Below are 16,443 nucleotides of genomic sequence, written 5' to 3' on the forward strand. Positions count from 1 at the left end.
ACGTACGATTGATAGTGATAGACAGGGGACTTTATTAAACCGATGCAATATGAATTCATCTACAATGGCTAGTTATATAACATATAATAACTCAGCAATATAACATAGTGAATATATTCCTGCGCCAGGATGTATCAGTTACCGTAAGATCCTCTTGGTATTACAAATGAAGAGGGTCATCGTTATGAACAGTTACAGCTAGCATATAGGGGGCTACACCCTAGCCGACCGACGTAGAGTTGGTACTTGAGGCACAATCCCAGCACCCGAAGCTTGTCCGATGTACTCAGGGAAAGGGCCCCCATATGCCTGGATAGCGGCATCAGGCCCCGAAGGTGCTGAGGAAATGTAGACAGCGTCGCCAGGGTTTTTTGATTCTGTGCCTAGCTCATTTGTTTGGATCTCGGGATGGAAACCGGACTCGTCCGCAGTGTACGACACGTAGCGTTCCCGTCCATCGGCTAACTATAGTAGTATACATAGAAAAACATTATCTTTTTGCTTCCATATATATATATATATATATATATATACATTTTTTTTTCTTTGATACAGACCTTGAGGAAATAGTTCCCTTCTGCACGGGACACTCCATCAAACTTCTCGGAGTGTCCGTGCGATCCTTCATCGGATTCAGCTGTGTACGCATATTCATATGGGGTAGGTTGTGACAGATCATCGTACTGGGTTACCACACGCTGGCCAAGCTGAAAGAAGTTTGAAAAAGGCTTCTATCCAGTTCGTGCAATTTCTATAGAGCCTAACTTCTGCAATAACTAAATAGACCTGGTCTAAGTGGTGTTCCAAGGAACGATTTTTGGGGATGCGCATTTCTTGCAAAATTTGAGCCGTACTTACTGCTGTGGCGACGACGACCACGGCAACGACAACTACCTGCAATAGCGTTAGTATTTTTTTTTAGCAGAGTTAACGTAACACGTTCGTGTTGCAACCTCCTGTTTAAAGCTATGGTAACGCATACAAAAATAATAAGTATTCTTCTTTTTCCCGAGTTCTCTAGATCAATCATCAACAATTAGCTTAATCATTTAAGATATAGGCACCAGCTAGCTCTTGCATATAATGGCTGAATGAAGAGTTATCGTACTTGTACGTGCTCTGTACCGTTACAGAGAGACGTAATTTATTCAGCAGCGATTATTTTTGCGAATCGTATGACCAAGAAAAGCTATCCTCGACTGCAATGAATGACGTACACAAAATGTATATGAAGAGCTCATAATTTTTTGTCGTTAAAAAACATCCTTAACAAAATAACCAATGACGTGCGCAATAATAAAAGCACTGCACTGCATATAAATAGTCTCTGCCGTTCACTCTGTCCACATAGGCACACACACACACCTTCATGTCCTTATTGTTTTGAATCAGACGAGAGACTGATAAAGCTACCCTGATAATAATCGATTTTTATAACCCGCCAAGACCCAGCATCTTCTCTTTCGAACCGGCGTTGTGAGGGCTATTGATTCGTGTCGTTTGCGGCTGATGTCGGAGTTGTTGTAGTTAACGCTACAGCTTCATTCTTCCCTCTGAGTCGGATCGAAGTCGGAGCAACGGCTGACGGTCAGAACAGAAAATGGAATTGACTGTAGGGGGAGGGAGGTAATGGCAGACTGGCAGGGTGTCTCCTGCTTCAAGCCTAGTTCAACGCGAGGCAGACTGCGGCGAAGGCGCCTATTCGTCGATTTCTTGTACATACCTTCTTTGTCGCTAAGCACGGACGAAGACTATGACGAATATAACGAAGAGAAGGGAGCCACTTATGAAGATCGAAGCTATTGCGTACGCGGAAACATACGCATATGCAATATTCTTACATACCACACACATCGAACGCGTTTCCGAATGTTGAAGCAGTATGTAGTTTTCTAATGCACTGAATAGTTCTTTTACTCAAACTTAGCATGTACGACGTTAAAATTTATAGTTTATTTTTTCCTATGATAGCCCGTACATAAAAATGGGTATTCTCGAATAATACTAAAGGTCAACAAGAACTAAGAAAGGGAGCTGTACACTGTTCATGGTTGAGCTCAAGAAACGAAGGAAATGCTTGCAACTTTTCGTTTAATTTTTTTATTTTTGCAATATTCGATCAGGCCAGAAGTAAGACTCCTTATATTTTAAATTATATACACCAAATCGATCCTATATGTTGATTATAATGGTAATGCTGTTGGTAAAAGCTGAATGGTAAAATATGCTATAAAGACCCTGTCACTTATACAAACAATCGAACAGTATTAGCTTTGCCCAGTCGGTCTAATAAGGTCGAGTTTAATAAAAACCATGCTTAGCGTGTGCGTTAAAAGGACATGATCGCAAATAACGTAAAAGGTGAGCAAGATATATTCGAGGTTAATTTACGCTACGTATTATGATGCTACAAGCGAACTGGGCAGACTTTAAAACTGAATAACTTTTGACCTAATGCGGCTGGACTGATGATTTCAATATGTGTTAGAGATCTCCTTTATGTTTTATATACTTGTTCCGATACTCTGACAACTTCTAGACAGTCATATAACAAACGTTCGCGTTCTCGAAGTTATAATCGATAGTTTAGGATATGCTTGCCCAGCATTAATGGAAAGCTCTATAATTACATACTTACTTAGACTGGAAGAATAAGCGGGAATGAAGACAACCTACCTTCTTGAATCATTTGTAGCATCAACGTATTGCGCTTTCGCTTACGGCCTTTTTGCCTTATGCTATCATCGCCAATCTTCGATGAATTTCCGCATCGCTGTGGACTTTAAGGATCAAAAACTCTAGAATTTCCTGACCATTAGACGTCAATTTTAAAGATCTAAAGATGTTTTTTTCTGAGCTTATTTCTAAGTATACTTTGCTACTTTGGGAAATGAAACTATTCACCAGCCAAATCTTCTCTGATAGAGTAGTTCAAGACGTATTTGAAGTCGAAGTTTGCCGGATTAACCTGTAACAGCGTAGATGTTTCGAGTTTTACGTATGACATCGCCGTTAGACTTTGATCCTCAGCTTGAAATGATCTGTGTGTCTGCGCTTGGATTCCAGCCTAGCCCCGCCACGCGTTCCTAAGACTAGTAGGCAAGTATGTTACCCACTGAGCGAATCATAATAATAGTTCTAATAGTTCATGTCCATCTGATATAAAAAAAAAAACACTGCTCCAATAATTATCAATAATACGAATTATTTGTGATATAACCAGCTAAAGGTGGAACAGCATTATTTATTTCTTGTGAAGACACTTTACGAGGGGCAAAGTACTTGTTTCCAAATAAACACAAAATAATATTATCACCTGACTATAAAAAAAATCCGCTTTTTATATCTAGATGATAATATTATTTAAAACATATTTAGCTATTGAAGTTTCATACCTCTAGTGGCTGACAAAGAAAAGCAATACAACGATCTGCTTTTATAACGCTAATATACATGTACTAAGCTCTAATATTATGATCCATATATAAAAAGAAAAAAAACACTAGCAGACATTTTGGTCACCTATTCGAGTATAAATGGACTTGCTTCCACAGATACCCCAATTTACTTCGTTTATTTACTTTACTTTATTTACTTGATGTTTGAAAATAGTCAAATATTTAATTAGTAAGTTTATTACGAACGTGAGCGCTTTGATAATATACGGTCGAAGCTGGATTTTCGAAATTGTGTTAGGCGCATCTGCGACACTGTAATCCTGCCCGCGTACGCCAACTGTTAAAAGATCTGCGGCATCCATTGCTGCGCGCCACATCCGATACCAATATGTTTCAATGCTTGCAGCGCCCTCTTTTTTCTTGAACCTTCTCACGTACGACAAAACGTCCCAGCTGAAATTAACTAGCAGATCAACTGGATTGATATACAACTATGTGACGGTTCAACTTGTAACAGGTACCCAAGTGACGGCACAAAGTCGGATGACAGAAATCATTGCTGTCAACATGTCGTCTGTATACAGCTAGTGAAATAATGTTTCTGCAGCGGCTTTACATCTCAGAGAGAAGCACCGTACATTCCTTCGATCAAGAAGGAAACGCAAATATTTGAATAAAGCTATTAACGGCCGATTCTCCAAGATGCTACAAATGGTACTAGGTAACGCACCAGGCCGATCCTACTATTATTAATTAACAGTTACTCATTGACATAGAGATCACATAAACATGCTCTACGACCTTTAGCTATTACATTAACAGTTAGATTTGGTAATAATTTGATCGTGTGTGCAGAGATTTTGTTCAATTTTTTGAAAATTGACAACATTTACCAGATATTACTGTCTACTCTATCGACTGTATCAAGATTACTGCTGCTGTATTATTGAACAATCGAACTCATTTTATATTATCTATATCTATAGAGTCTGTTGACATTGGGCAAACGAGCAGAATCAAGCAGCGAATGGCATAGAACTTGATGGGGGTAGAAGAAGTGTTCAACATAATAGTAGCATAATAAACACCCACCCAACAAGTGCACGGCGACAGGTGCACTATGTTTCTGTTTGAATTTAAAAAAATAAACACGTTTATTTCCTATTGGGAAAACTTCGGGCCGGAAAGTAAGCTTTACCTAACAAAAGCAATATAGCTATAACCATTTGTCCTCAAGGATAATTCACTTTGATCGTACCTCTTAACTTGTCTAAAAACTGCAATGTAAACTGAAAAATAGGGTATTTACAGATGTGATGTTTCCGGAGACTTGCCGAAAATTTAAAAGGCAAGGAATCTGCGAAAACGTGCAAAAAGATCGTGTTATATATTAATCAGGTGAAGGCTTAGGCACTCCCATGTTTGTTTCTTCTAAAGATCCTTTTCGAATTCACGGATCACTCTAAAAATAATCTGGGCTTTTCTACAAAATTTACAGACTTTCCTTCTTTCTCTACTCTATGTGGGGAAAATATATTCTAATAGTTTATTTTCGTTGACGCTACTTGAATTTTTCATCCAGACAATCAGAGAGCATGCAAAAGGCGGATTTTCCCGACACAGGCACGTACGACTGACGCGCAATGGAGCGTTCCTTTGAGCCACCGATGAGTCAGCCTATAACCACTACGCGTTTATTAAAAATACAGCCCGCGCTCTATATCATCGCATGGATGTAATGAAAGAGTTCATATTTACGAGTCTGTGAAACAGGTTATTTCGGTATTGGGGTCCACCGGAAACGTCGCAGGACCAATCTTCTAAGGTCTACATTATTTTAAAAAGCAAGCGAGCCGCATTAGCTCTAACTAGAGACAGCCGAAAGACAGGATCAAATTTAAAATTCAATAATCTCGACATATTTCTTAGGAATATATACCCGTATAGTGAAATGATGACAGGCTCTTCCTCGTTCAGTCACTTCTATCATGATGCGCTCAGTTCCACATCTGGAAACTTCAAAATACTTAACAGAAGCGGGGCTGAAAATGATTGGAGCTTTTCATTTTGTAGCAAAAGCCTTTGAGGTCAAATCTGATTGCTTTATCTTTACATCACCTTTAACCGAACTAAAAGGTGCCCATTCAACTGATTTCTGGTTTAGCAGTATTTACTGATGCTTCTGCCAAACAGCCCAGATGCACTATAGTCTCAATAGTACCATGTGAGCTGTTCTATCTAGAAACAAATATATAAATTTATCTGAAATGTTCATAGCTACGACATACTGTTCGCTTCATTTGCACGAGAAAAATATCTGGATGGGACCGTTCTCTTGCTAACAAAATGACAAACCCAGAGTGAGCCTATTGTCGAACAGCTGCGATGACTTTCTGAAAGTTATCATGGTCATGAACATATGTACACAGACAAAATAACGTTACGTCGTAGTGTGTGCATGGAACGTCTAGCAGCTAATATTAATACCGCGAATATATGATGTGACCCCTTTGTTGTCGAGTACAGCCATTTCGTTGATGATTGGATACGCGTGGGGGTTACTGTTGCATAGATAATTATACCTTACCACCTATGAGCATCTAGTATAGAAATGTAGCCTGATCAAATACAAATAGCAGCGATGACGCTTTAATATTTGCTGATGATACCGCGCAGATAGATGTAGATGGGCTTATCGTATATATATATATATAAGCATATTGCACTGATTTTCTAGTCTATAATTTTCGTTCTAGCTAACGTGTAGCCGGCGATAGATTGTTAAAGTCACGTAGCTGTTGGTACGGTGAACCCCGGTCACACCGGGACCGATTTAGACTGCCACTCGCAAATCCTGTGTCACATCGGTATATAAGATGGCTGCAACCGCCCAATGAGGTATCCATGAGTTATAGCTAATCAGACCGGCACTAAATTATATAGTCAATTATCATGAAGTGCGTAAGTAGCTTTTCAATCTGTTTTCACGAACAATGTTTGTAGCGCGTACCTGCTCTCACAAGCTCCAACCGACAGTAGGAATAGAGTCTCTATCTAAGAAAACAATCTCTTATTCGAAGTACTGCAGTGTTTAATTACTTTAGATTTATGTATATATGTTGTATAAAAATCTGTTAAGACCCCTTAGTAAAGTATTGTGTTTATAAGAACGCAATGTTCGATTTCGGACACGAACGATTTTTCCAATTCTGCAGGTAGCTTTCGAAATCGACTATAACTATATTTCGAATTTATCCAGCTCAATGCACAACGAGCATGTTATGAAGCAGCCCTTTGAACCAACCTGCAACGTAACTCCTAACCTGGTGAGAACTGAGTGACTGACCTGATACGCGCCTTACTTGTTATCTGTTTCAGGTTGTTGCTGTCGCCCTTCTAGCTTACGGAGCTGTAAGTTTGAATATAATTTTATTATCTAAGGACCTCGATACAAATTGCTTGGAGTGTCCTATAGTTATCATTAATAAGAGATATAATTAGATATCATTAATAAGCGTTGACTGTCCTATCTCTATCTATACCTATATCCGAATCATTTTAGTTCTGCTGATAGTTTGACCACCTTTTTGTGTGGGATAGAGTTCATTGAAGTTACTTCTAGCTATATTTATCTATAGGTTAAAAAGGTTTAAGTTAGAGACAAACACTAAAATTTATTTGTTTAACTGCAGTACCATTTCTACCTCTAATGCAAGTTTACATGTCATAGTTAGCCGACTAAGCTCGTTAATATTTACCAAATTTAGTGCTGCCAAAATACAATTTAATTATAAATTTCAAAGGTAAGATTTACCTAGTAAAATACACAGTAAATCGAATTGTAGCTTTGAGAATGAGGATGTCGAAAAATGAAGCTCGACTTGATTGATTCCTTGCGGATCTTAAAAATAAAAGAGATACAAGCCCTATGATTGGCAGCAGAACCTACCGATACTTGTCTAAAAAGCCATATGATGTCAACAAGAACTTCGGTAATCGGTGGAGCTTTATTTTGAATTTTGGAACGATACTTCTGAATTTACGTTTACCATTTTGTATGGGTAGGCTATACCACCACCTAACCTAATTCCCTAGCTTAAGCGATTTAGATCCTTCGAAAAGGGCACTTTTTGTTGTTTTAGGCCGCTCAGGAGGTTCGTTTGGGCGCCCGCGTAGCCGCACAATATGATGATTTGTCCCAGCCCACTCCTTATGAATACGCTTACACCTCTGAGAACGAAGAGGGATCACATGGACACTCAGAGAAATTCGACGGAACTTCTCGCGCCGAAGGAAATTTCTTTCTGAAGGTTAGTCATTTCATTACACCGACTTGTCATTGACTCTAACTTCTCGTTGGCAGTCCTATTGAAAAATATGCGGTATTTTGTTTTTATTTTTTGACGGTCAAATTTAACCAGTCGGGTTTTCAATGTGCTACAATAACATCTATTTATAATTTTTCAAAAACAGCTGGCGGATGGCCGCGAGCGTCATGTAACCTATACAGCCGATGAAAATGGCTTCCATCCTGAAATTCAGACCAACGAGTTGGGCACGGAATCCAAAAATCCCGCTGATACTGTGTACATTTCTTCTGCTCCTTCTGGCCCCGACGCCGCCATTGAAGCTTACGGAGGACCTTTCCCTGAATCGATTGGACAGGGCTCCGGTAAGGCCGACAAGATAAGTGAGCTAAACAAACCTACCTGTTCCGCCTTGTTATCATTCAAATTGTATCAACAGAAATTGAACATTTGAGGTATGATACTTCTTCTGTTCTCAGTAAAAGTTTTCAATGTTACTTTCCGGGGTCTTTTAACAAAACTCTTCTTGTTTTTCATTTCAGTTGTGCGAGCTCCTGTGGCTGCAGCGCCTTTGACTCGTGCTCCAGCAGCTGCTAGCCAATCGAAATAACTTGCGTTACATACAAAATACCGTTCAAACTTCTAGGGACAATATCACTGACTTATAGGGGTTCTTGTAGACAATTTTTTAACCTGGGTTCCCACAACATCACGATGATGAGGCGAAACTACGAGTACGTAAATCCATAAAATGATATTTCTTAGAGCACAACTAGCAGAAAAAGGTTACCCCAAAACTTTCGGACAGTTTATCTCGCTGGCAAAACTGTTATATTATGTAAATTATATACGTATAATCCATACGGATATATATATATCACGACGATAGTGTTATCTATGCAAATGATTCTGTTTAAAGTGCCTACCAAAACAATGTGACAGAATACTCGGATGGATCCATTTTCATATTGTAGTAAGTACAGAAGAAAAGGACGGAGATAGCTAAATAAACAAAAAAAAAAAGATGGCTGCCGAAACTATTGATCTCGGTGGTCCTGTACTGTTATTATTATAAGTGTCTGCCTCTTCTCAATTTATTTAGCGTTGATGTTTGCTTTGAAAGGACTTCCTGCAGTTAAAAGTTAGAAGCTTAATAATTCCGTTAGACTTACCGACTCCTTATGGGCTCGTCATACTAACATATTTTAAAAGCCGTTTCTATGTCGAAATTGAAGCATGTTAGATTGTTTGTATTTAGTTGACGATGTATAGCTATCGTTTGAATAACGAAATTTTTAACGTATAGGTTGTCTGAGAGATCGTCACTGATAATGCTTTGGATTAGAACGTGCCCTGTATTGTAAATTTTGCGACGGAAACGAGCGACCAACCATCTATCGATTACTCGTATTGATTCATTAGTAACCAAGAGACAGCGTATCAAAGAGCACATGTACGGTGCTCAAGGACAAAAGATACAGGAGAAGCAATACCAATCAGCTAACATCAACCGTAGGAAATTTTTCAGCTAAACAGATAGGATCTGGTTCGGATTTACACAGAGTTGTTTAAATTTATTTTTAGCTATTGGCAGAAAATAATATAAACATAAAATAATGGCAGTGTTAATCGCTCAGGAAAAATACGGCGATCAGTCTCACGGCGTTCGTAATTATCAAAATATGTCAAACGTGAGCTATTTGAATGGAAAACAATTTCTAGGAATAATACTTATTTCTTTTCCAGAAAATGCCTCTTAACATCGGTTTAGCAGTGTTTACAAGGCTAACATTAGAGCTGATCGTGTAATTTGTGAATCTCCAATTAGCATCAGTCTACAAACTTGAAAATTCAAAATCAGTTGAGCGTAAAAGACCAAAAACAATACTGGATAAGCGATAGACTGTTGCTGATCTATTGAGTGCTTCAATGTGTTTCTACGCTGGCGAGGGATGCATAAATACCCCCATTACAAAAACACTAACAATAAAGAAGAAGCACGTAAATTTCGTGGGCCTCGCTATCTGAAAACTGGCTTTGGAATATGTTCCGTAAAGGTTTCATGGGGTACAGCCCAACACAGCGATGTTATTATGGTTTACAGTACCGAATATTGAAGAGTTTACAAAAATGTTTATACCGTTAACATTGAATGATGCGGGAACATATTAGATCGATTAAGGAACATGTGTTTAAGATCGAAAAGCAGTATATATATATATATATATATATATTGCTATAAGGCCTGACACATTATAGGAGATCGTAACATGATTTATATAGACGCCTTCGATTGATGAAATCCCACTTCGATGGATCACTATTTATTGACTAATCTCCATGTAATATACAAAAAGAAAAAAAAAAACCATTCTACTAACTACGAGTTCTTTAGGATAGTTCGCCATCAACGAATTGCCATATCGTCTTGTCTGATAACTGTTATCCGAAGCACAATTGTATTTACCGGGTGGAAAGGAAAACGAAGAAACGTTTCGATGGAACTTCGATATTGATACTTCATGAGGTTAGCATTATTTCCGTCAAATTCTCCGTTTAGCCACACCGCAACATTTAGTTCTCGTCCATTTTAAATATAAAAAGCAAATAACGTCCAGAAAGTCAAATAAAACATTGCAACGATATATTATGTGTCAACTTTCACAGCTTATGGACGCATGAACCAGAGATACTTTTGCCTTTCACAAGTCCTATGAAGAACAGGTTTTTATTGTCTATACAATCGCTTGTTCGGTCTTACAGAAAATATCGCAAAACAAAAAGTTATAGTACACACAACACTTTGATAAGTTGCAATACGAAACGGCATGAGAATAATACCGATATTTTATAGTTGAAACTGAAATTTTTAGGCACAATGTAACGTAGATACGGATTAAGCAATTACATGTTCAGATGTGAATTTCCAAGTTATCGCAGTTACCTTCTACCACACTGAATCTGATTGATCCTTAGCAGTGTCATCTTTGAACGAACACGTATCAAAATTTCAGTTGTGAATGAAGTTAGTTCTCGGAAGTTTCGAGAGACACTTCTAGGTCTCAATGATAAAGATGACTGAGATCCGAAAAAGGAGCACTGGGCAATTCGTCAGGTGACTTGAATCATCATAATAAAACTCTTTTCGTTAATAAAGAGTGTAGTCGATAATAATTTAGTAGATTTCAGTATATATCTGTTGTTCAAAACAAATCTAGAAGCTCTGTATATGCAACAAGCTTGATTTTGAGAAAATTCGTTGATTACGGGGCTCTAGAGAAGAAATCTTCGACACAGATATAAGACACCCTGTATGATAGAAACGACAAAACGCTTCTATTGTTGCTTACAGCAAGGCTTACATATTAGCTCCCCCGTTTGATACTACAGGTGACGATTTTCTCAAGGGGTAAATATGCCTTACGAAAAACCCATCCACACACAGCAGAGGTTTCCTCTCCCGTTCTCCAGTCAAGCAAATCCGCTTAGAAATAAATATTACTTCACAGCCTGGTAGGTAAAACATATCCTTCGGCATAGAGCATAAGAGATATCCGCTCAAAAGCTCGAAAGGAAGAAGCCTTTCTGAACGTCCTGACAATTTTTTTTGGTTCGGTTTATTCGAATATCATCCTGTCGAAGTTTGTCATTAATAAAACTTATCCTTTGAAATTTTTATTCTAGTTATCAGTAGTTTATCACATGTGTACAAGGGACGATCCTTACTTGTTCGGTTTTACATCACTAGATGAAATAGTTGTTAAGAGAGACTTTGCAGATGAAATCATCTCGCTGCTTTAGAAATACTGCTGAAGCATCAAGAGTCACTCAGAATAGCTCAAAAAATCCTTATAATAATACTTGCAGACATTTATTTTCACTGGATTATCACAAATTACGCGAAAATATCTTAACTCTACAACTGCCAACCAGAGAAAAATGAACAGACCTTTTCGTTTTACACACGCACACAGCGGTTTGTTTCGGTTGTCCCAGAGATTTCCGAAGCAATGTATCATGGATTGTTCTGATTCTTAGGTATTTATAGTATTAGCGGTAGTTAGAGCACCTGAAGTAAAGGTTATTTGCAAATGAAAACTTTGAGGCACTGAATTGAATATTTGAGGAAGCACTGCAATTCGCCAATGGCCATGAGGGAACGGTCAACGAATTCCGCTTCCAATTTGAAACCTGAACGAATAAGTTGAACGCTGAATCTCAAGATACTAGTGAGGCTGTAATTATTTGTTCCGCGCCTTCGGGCCTTGATGTCTGTATCCAGTAAGATAGAGTTCCGCTTGCTCTCCGTTCTAGAGTGTATATGCTATTGACTAGACATATTCAAAACTCTCTATACGTATATGCAAGTAAAGACATTGTATATGTTATTGTTATTTCCTAACATTGTCGTACATAATTATATTAATTATAATCTGCCTTTGAATTATTTTCGTTTTCAGGTAACGTTCCCGTTCTGGAGTAAGGCCAGCATTATGACCTACTAATTCCAAACTCTGTTAAGTACAGTTAACATTCACGCTAGGTAAAATCCCAGTTGGACAAATTAATTGAGCGCAGTCTCTGTGACAGAACCCAGGTCTTGTAGTCTTTGTTGGCTAATCTATTTCATTTTAACACTTTTTTTTATTTAACACCCAACCTGGCTCAGTGGAAATATGTTGCTTCATATTTCATGGAAATCACGTTATTTACAAACTATTTGTCATGGCTGCAGGCTGAAGTGTTAATTGAAGTATCCTTAGACAGTCTTGAAGCTTCATGCGTCATAAAATTAAGTTGTGAAATTAGATAGAACAAAGATCCTGAAAACTATCTGCAATGGTTTTTATTAATAATGTAGAACTTCGAAAACTAAGTTCTAGTTTCGCTATAATCAGCTAATGTAGTCGGTGTTTATTTTTGTTATTAATGAAGGGTCTATCGTTGACCGTTACTCGCCGAACAGTTATTCTAACTCTAAACGGCAACAAACTCGTTGCCCAATTCGAGATTTTATGCTGTTTTTAAATGCGGAAATCTTTTTGTACCGGGTCACAGTGAATTGCGGTTTCTGCAAAAGGAGTTAATTCTCTTTGTCAGTATCGGCAAACATTCATTGATTTGCTACTGCTCGTACGGTGCCCGTTTGCCATATGTGGTGCCGTCGTGGAGAATACTCGGTTTCAATCTAAGTACATTGTGTAAGTGAAGGCATTCTACGCTACGACTAAGTGAACGCAGGACTAAATACAGGAATCGCTGACGCACATACTCAAGAATCTACAAAAAACAATAACTAGGCATAACTATATGCAAGATATATACGAGAACCATATATATAGAAAATCGTCGCATGTGTTTGGCGCATGCATATATGAAGCCTAGAACGAATAAATACGTTTGTTTTATGAAGCAATCCCTTTTGAGATCGCAAGAAAATGCACATACAATTACGCCCACTTTTTGGCCAATATGCACACCGTTAATTTATCATATCTTCCTGTTAGTGTGGCCATGCCACATTGTTTTAGAAGAGGCGCATAGTCAACCTGCTTCATAATCCGGCCTCTATATTTCTCGTGTGATCGTCTCCGGAGCGTTGCCCGGATTGCGGGGGACGGAGCTCCGCCCCCGACTTCTCGGCCATTCTCGACCATCTCCTCTGTGTGCTTCTCTTCGATCTTCTGCGCTTTCTCGGCCTATAATGAATCGAGAGTGTCACCCGTAAGAGACTGTAGTGTTGTAACGTTCCTTTGCCAAGCTCGTTAGTCGAGGGTGTGATTTTAGCCACATCTGAATCTCATCTTCATCAGAGCACCAGCGGCAGTCATCAAAGAGATGTTCTACAGAATAGAACATCGTGCTCCCGCTTGCCAATAAGACGACATCAGACAAACCTATAATGTGTTTAGAGATTCGCTCTAGCTGTTGACAGTGTAGGAAGGGATGCTGATCTGTACAATCTTCTGAGTCACCGAGTGTACTCTACCTCCAGTCGGTGAGTACGCGCACGTGTGTGATGGCACTAGACCATGATTGTCTCTTCTGTTGTTGATAACAATGGTGGTGCTGATGATGACGAGGACGATGTTAATGAGGCGACAAGAAGTTCCGAGGACGTCATTCACAATGATAATTATGATGAGTTCTACAAAAGAAATAAAACATGTAGTGCTTTCAGTGGCAGCAGGCGATACTTTTCGATGTATCTGTGTGTGTGTACGGGCGCTAGCGCATATGTAAACGCTTGTGCATAGTTATACTTAACAACAAAGTGATAAGAAAACGGACCAGGTTTGCATCGCGGACTACCATGCTTAAACCAAAATGGTCTAATTGGCGTAATAATATAATACATGATTTGGCCATTTTGCTACAATGCAATTCTTTCAACCCAAAAATAGTCATGCCAAAAACCCAAATGAAATGTATTAGGTCGTGTTCGAGCCTGAGTTGTTTGAATAGGACTCTGGTCTGGCTGCGACGCTTGTCAGCAGCGTCGTAATAGACGATGACTTTTGTGCTTTTTTTTTTATAAGGACTATAAAGGTAGGCAGAATTAATTGACTTTTTCTTCATTTTTTACTAAACTATTAATATTATAAACGCGATAATGCAACGGACGCTTAAAAGGCTTGAAACACGAAGTACAACGAGCTCGTCGCAATGTAATAAACAGCAAAAACTTTATTACGTTGCAAAAAAGCTTCAAGTTGTATAGTTATACAGTGACACTGTATAGGATCTATAGTAATGAGTTCAACAGATTATACAGCTATCGAGAACAACCTAAACATATTGTCCTCATCTAGTTGAAAAATATTCCTAATGCATATCTCAAAAGACTTACATTTATTAGACGAATCAAATCACGCTACGCACAATTTCACGGAGTATGTAAATGTACAACATTTCGGGCTAACAACGCTGCCTTGGGGTTATTTTCAAATTAATGTCTCGGTTAAATCGGAAGTGCATTGGCTTCTACTCAACGAAATGTACCGTCATTAATGGTAACTTAGAAAACTGACATAAATTTTTATTAAATATTTTATTTCTCAAAAAATTGTTAACCCTACGAATCTGGTAAATAGCAACCTAGCACGATCGTTGTTACTATATAAAAATGTTTACATTGTAACAATTTAAACAGACGTCAAAGCGGTACAAAGCTATCCTAATGATGGCACAAAGGTTAAGATGTTAAAAAAGTGATCTTTCTCATTAGTGCTTGCGGTACTTTGTACATATTTTTCCCTTTTCAAACATAGGTCTCTTAAAATACTTGATAAATTCCAGGATGTAATACAGTAAAGCAAATCACAACAGAACACAAATAAATTCGTGAATTACCCAAAATCTTATCTATTTTGTCAACAAAACCATATTAATTGCCATATGTACTACTGACAGTATAGATTGTAGGCTATTTTCAGTAGTGAGTTTTCATTATTTCAGTTTGATTTCAGATTCGGTGATTACAGACCAATAACAGAAGATGCACTATTTAATTGTTACCGACTATATAATTGATTTGTATAATCAGTTCTGTCTCCTGTCCGCATGATTATTTATCATTAATTCAGACTGTACCATTCCTTTTTATAACTTTCCTGCATCCATCCATTGCCAATGGTAGTTCTTCTTGTACTAATATACACGCACTTGTACCTTTTTCAAATGTAAAATTTTTAATTTATTTGGATCTTGACACTCGGGCTTCTGGCAAACGGGCCGCGTTGAATCATGGAAAATCAGAACATTCGGATAATTTACAAATTTGTCTTGGAACCGCAGCCGCGGAAACAGTTCGGTGCATAGACCCTGTACGCAATCAAGATGCTGCTACCAGAAGCATCGAGAGCCATTGATCGGAAGATTCCCAGCAAGAACAATGTGAAGTAAAACAGATCTCCTGGAAAATGAATTTTCTCCGACAATGGATAACGATATCCTGAAAGCTGAGCTAACAATTCAAAGTCCAAAAGTGCACGGTTTGCGCTCAGGTTTGCTGAACGTAAAATATCACACTTGCTTACCTCAAAACAATAAATAAGGTAGAAATATCTATAAATAGGTACCGTATTTTTGAGTTAGGATCAAAAATGAAGACGTTCACTTCGCCTTGTTCTCGCATCGAATCGTGACTTCTAATAGAAAAAATTAATGTTCTACAACAATGGAGACGGGTATGCCAGTGGATGGGCACAACTAAATAGATGGGCAGGCCAGAACCCCATAGCAAATTTACAGCTGAAAACGCTTGTTTCGTCTATTTAGAGATTTAATGCTGTTTTTATGCGCTAGAGTTTGTGAGTCCTGGTGCTTCTATTTCAATTAAAGTACTCTTTCAATAATTGGAGGATATGATGCACAAATTCTGTAATAAGCAGCTAAGACTAAACAGCATAACTAAACGATTCTCATTAAGGGAAAATACTCAACAACATAAAAATCAGGCTATAAAAAATGCAGAGTTCACAGTTCGATTCACCCTTAACGGTAAAACGTTGTAGTTTTTCAAAGCTTTGTTACATAATTAATATGATAATTGTTATACATGATGTTTTTTGAAATTTCATAGACTGTTGTACCCCGTGGTTCTACAGCAGCGTAAACGTTACGCTGCAGTTTGAATAGCAGAAGGTCATAGATAACAATGGAAAACAAAATAATCGTATCTGTGAAAAAAAATACAAAAGTAAATACCCACTGTATCGCATCTCGTACTCAACAAT

General features: G+C 38.2%; 3 protein-coding genes across 4 annotated transcripts in view; 2 read left to right on the forward strand and 1 right to left on the reverse strand.

Moving 5' to 3' along the window:
* Positions 1 to 8: 8 nt before the first annotated feature.
* LOC111270438 (cuticle protein 10.9) lies at positions 9 to 1,519 on the reverse strand. 2 transcript variants are annotated; one of them, XM_022850668.2, is made up of 4 exons: positions 1,366 to 1,519; positions 859 to 894; positions 558 to 707; positions 9 to 465 (listed from the first exon to the last, which is right to left on the reverse strand). In XM_022850668.2, the coding sequence occupies exons 1-4, from the start codon at positions 1,369 to 1,371 to the stop codon at positions 214 to 216; spliced, it is 444 nt and encodes a 147-aa protein (XP_022706403.1). In that variant the 5' UTR covers positions 1,372 to 1,519; the 3' UTR covers positions 9 to 213. The 2 variants fall into 2 exon arrangements, with proteins under 2 accessions (XP_022706403.1, XP_022706402.1); XM_022850667.2 differs by lacking the exon at positions 1,366 to 1,519 and adding an exon at positions 1,218 to 1,350.
* Positions 1,520 to 6,271: 4,752 nt separating this feature from the next.
* LOC111270436 (cuticle protein 16.8) lies at positions 6,272 to 8,780 on the forward strand. The gene is made up of 5 exons (XM_022850666.2): positions 6,272 to 6,359; positions 6,777 to 6,809; positions 7,541 to 7,708; positions 7,872 to 8,070; positions 8,248 to 8,780. The coding sequence occupies exons 1-5, from the start codon at positions 6,351 to 6,353 to the stop codon at positions 8,313 to 8,315; spliced, it is 477 nt and encodes a 158-aa protein (XP_022706401.1). The 5' UTR covers positions 6,272 to 6,350; the 3' UTR covers positions 8,316 to 8,780.
* An 88-nt stretch (positions 8,781 to 8,868) lies between these two features.
* The window catches only part of LOC111270434 (uncharacterized), a 12,013-nt gene continuing 4,438 nt past the window's right edge, over positions 8,869 to 16,443 (forward strand). Inside the window, exon 1 of the mRNA XM_022850658.2 lies at positions 8,869 to 13,703. The gene's annotated coding sequence lies outside the window, so the exon portion shown is untranslated. The remainder of the gene's footprint in view (positions 13,704 to 16,443) is intronic.

Source organism: Varroa jacobsoni, unplaced genomic scaffold (genome assembly GCF_002532875.2).
Source record: "Varroa jacobsoni isolate VJ856 unplaced genomic scaffold, vjacob_1.0 scaffold_1472, whole genome shotgun sequence".
In the NCBI taxonomy this organism is placed as follows: Eukaryota; Metazoa; Arthropoda; class Arachnida; order Mesostigmata; family Varroidae; genus Varroa; species Varroa jacobsoni.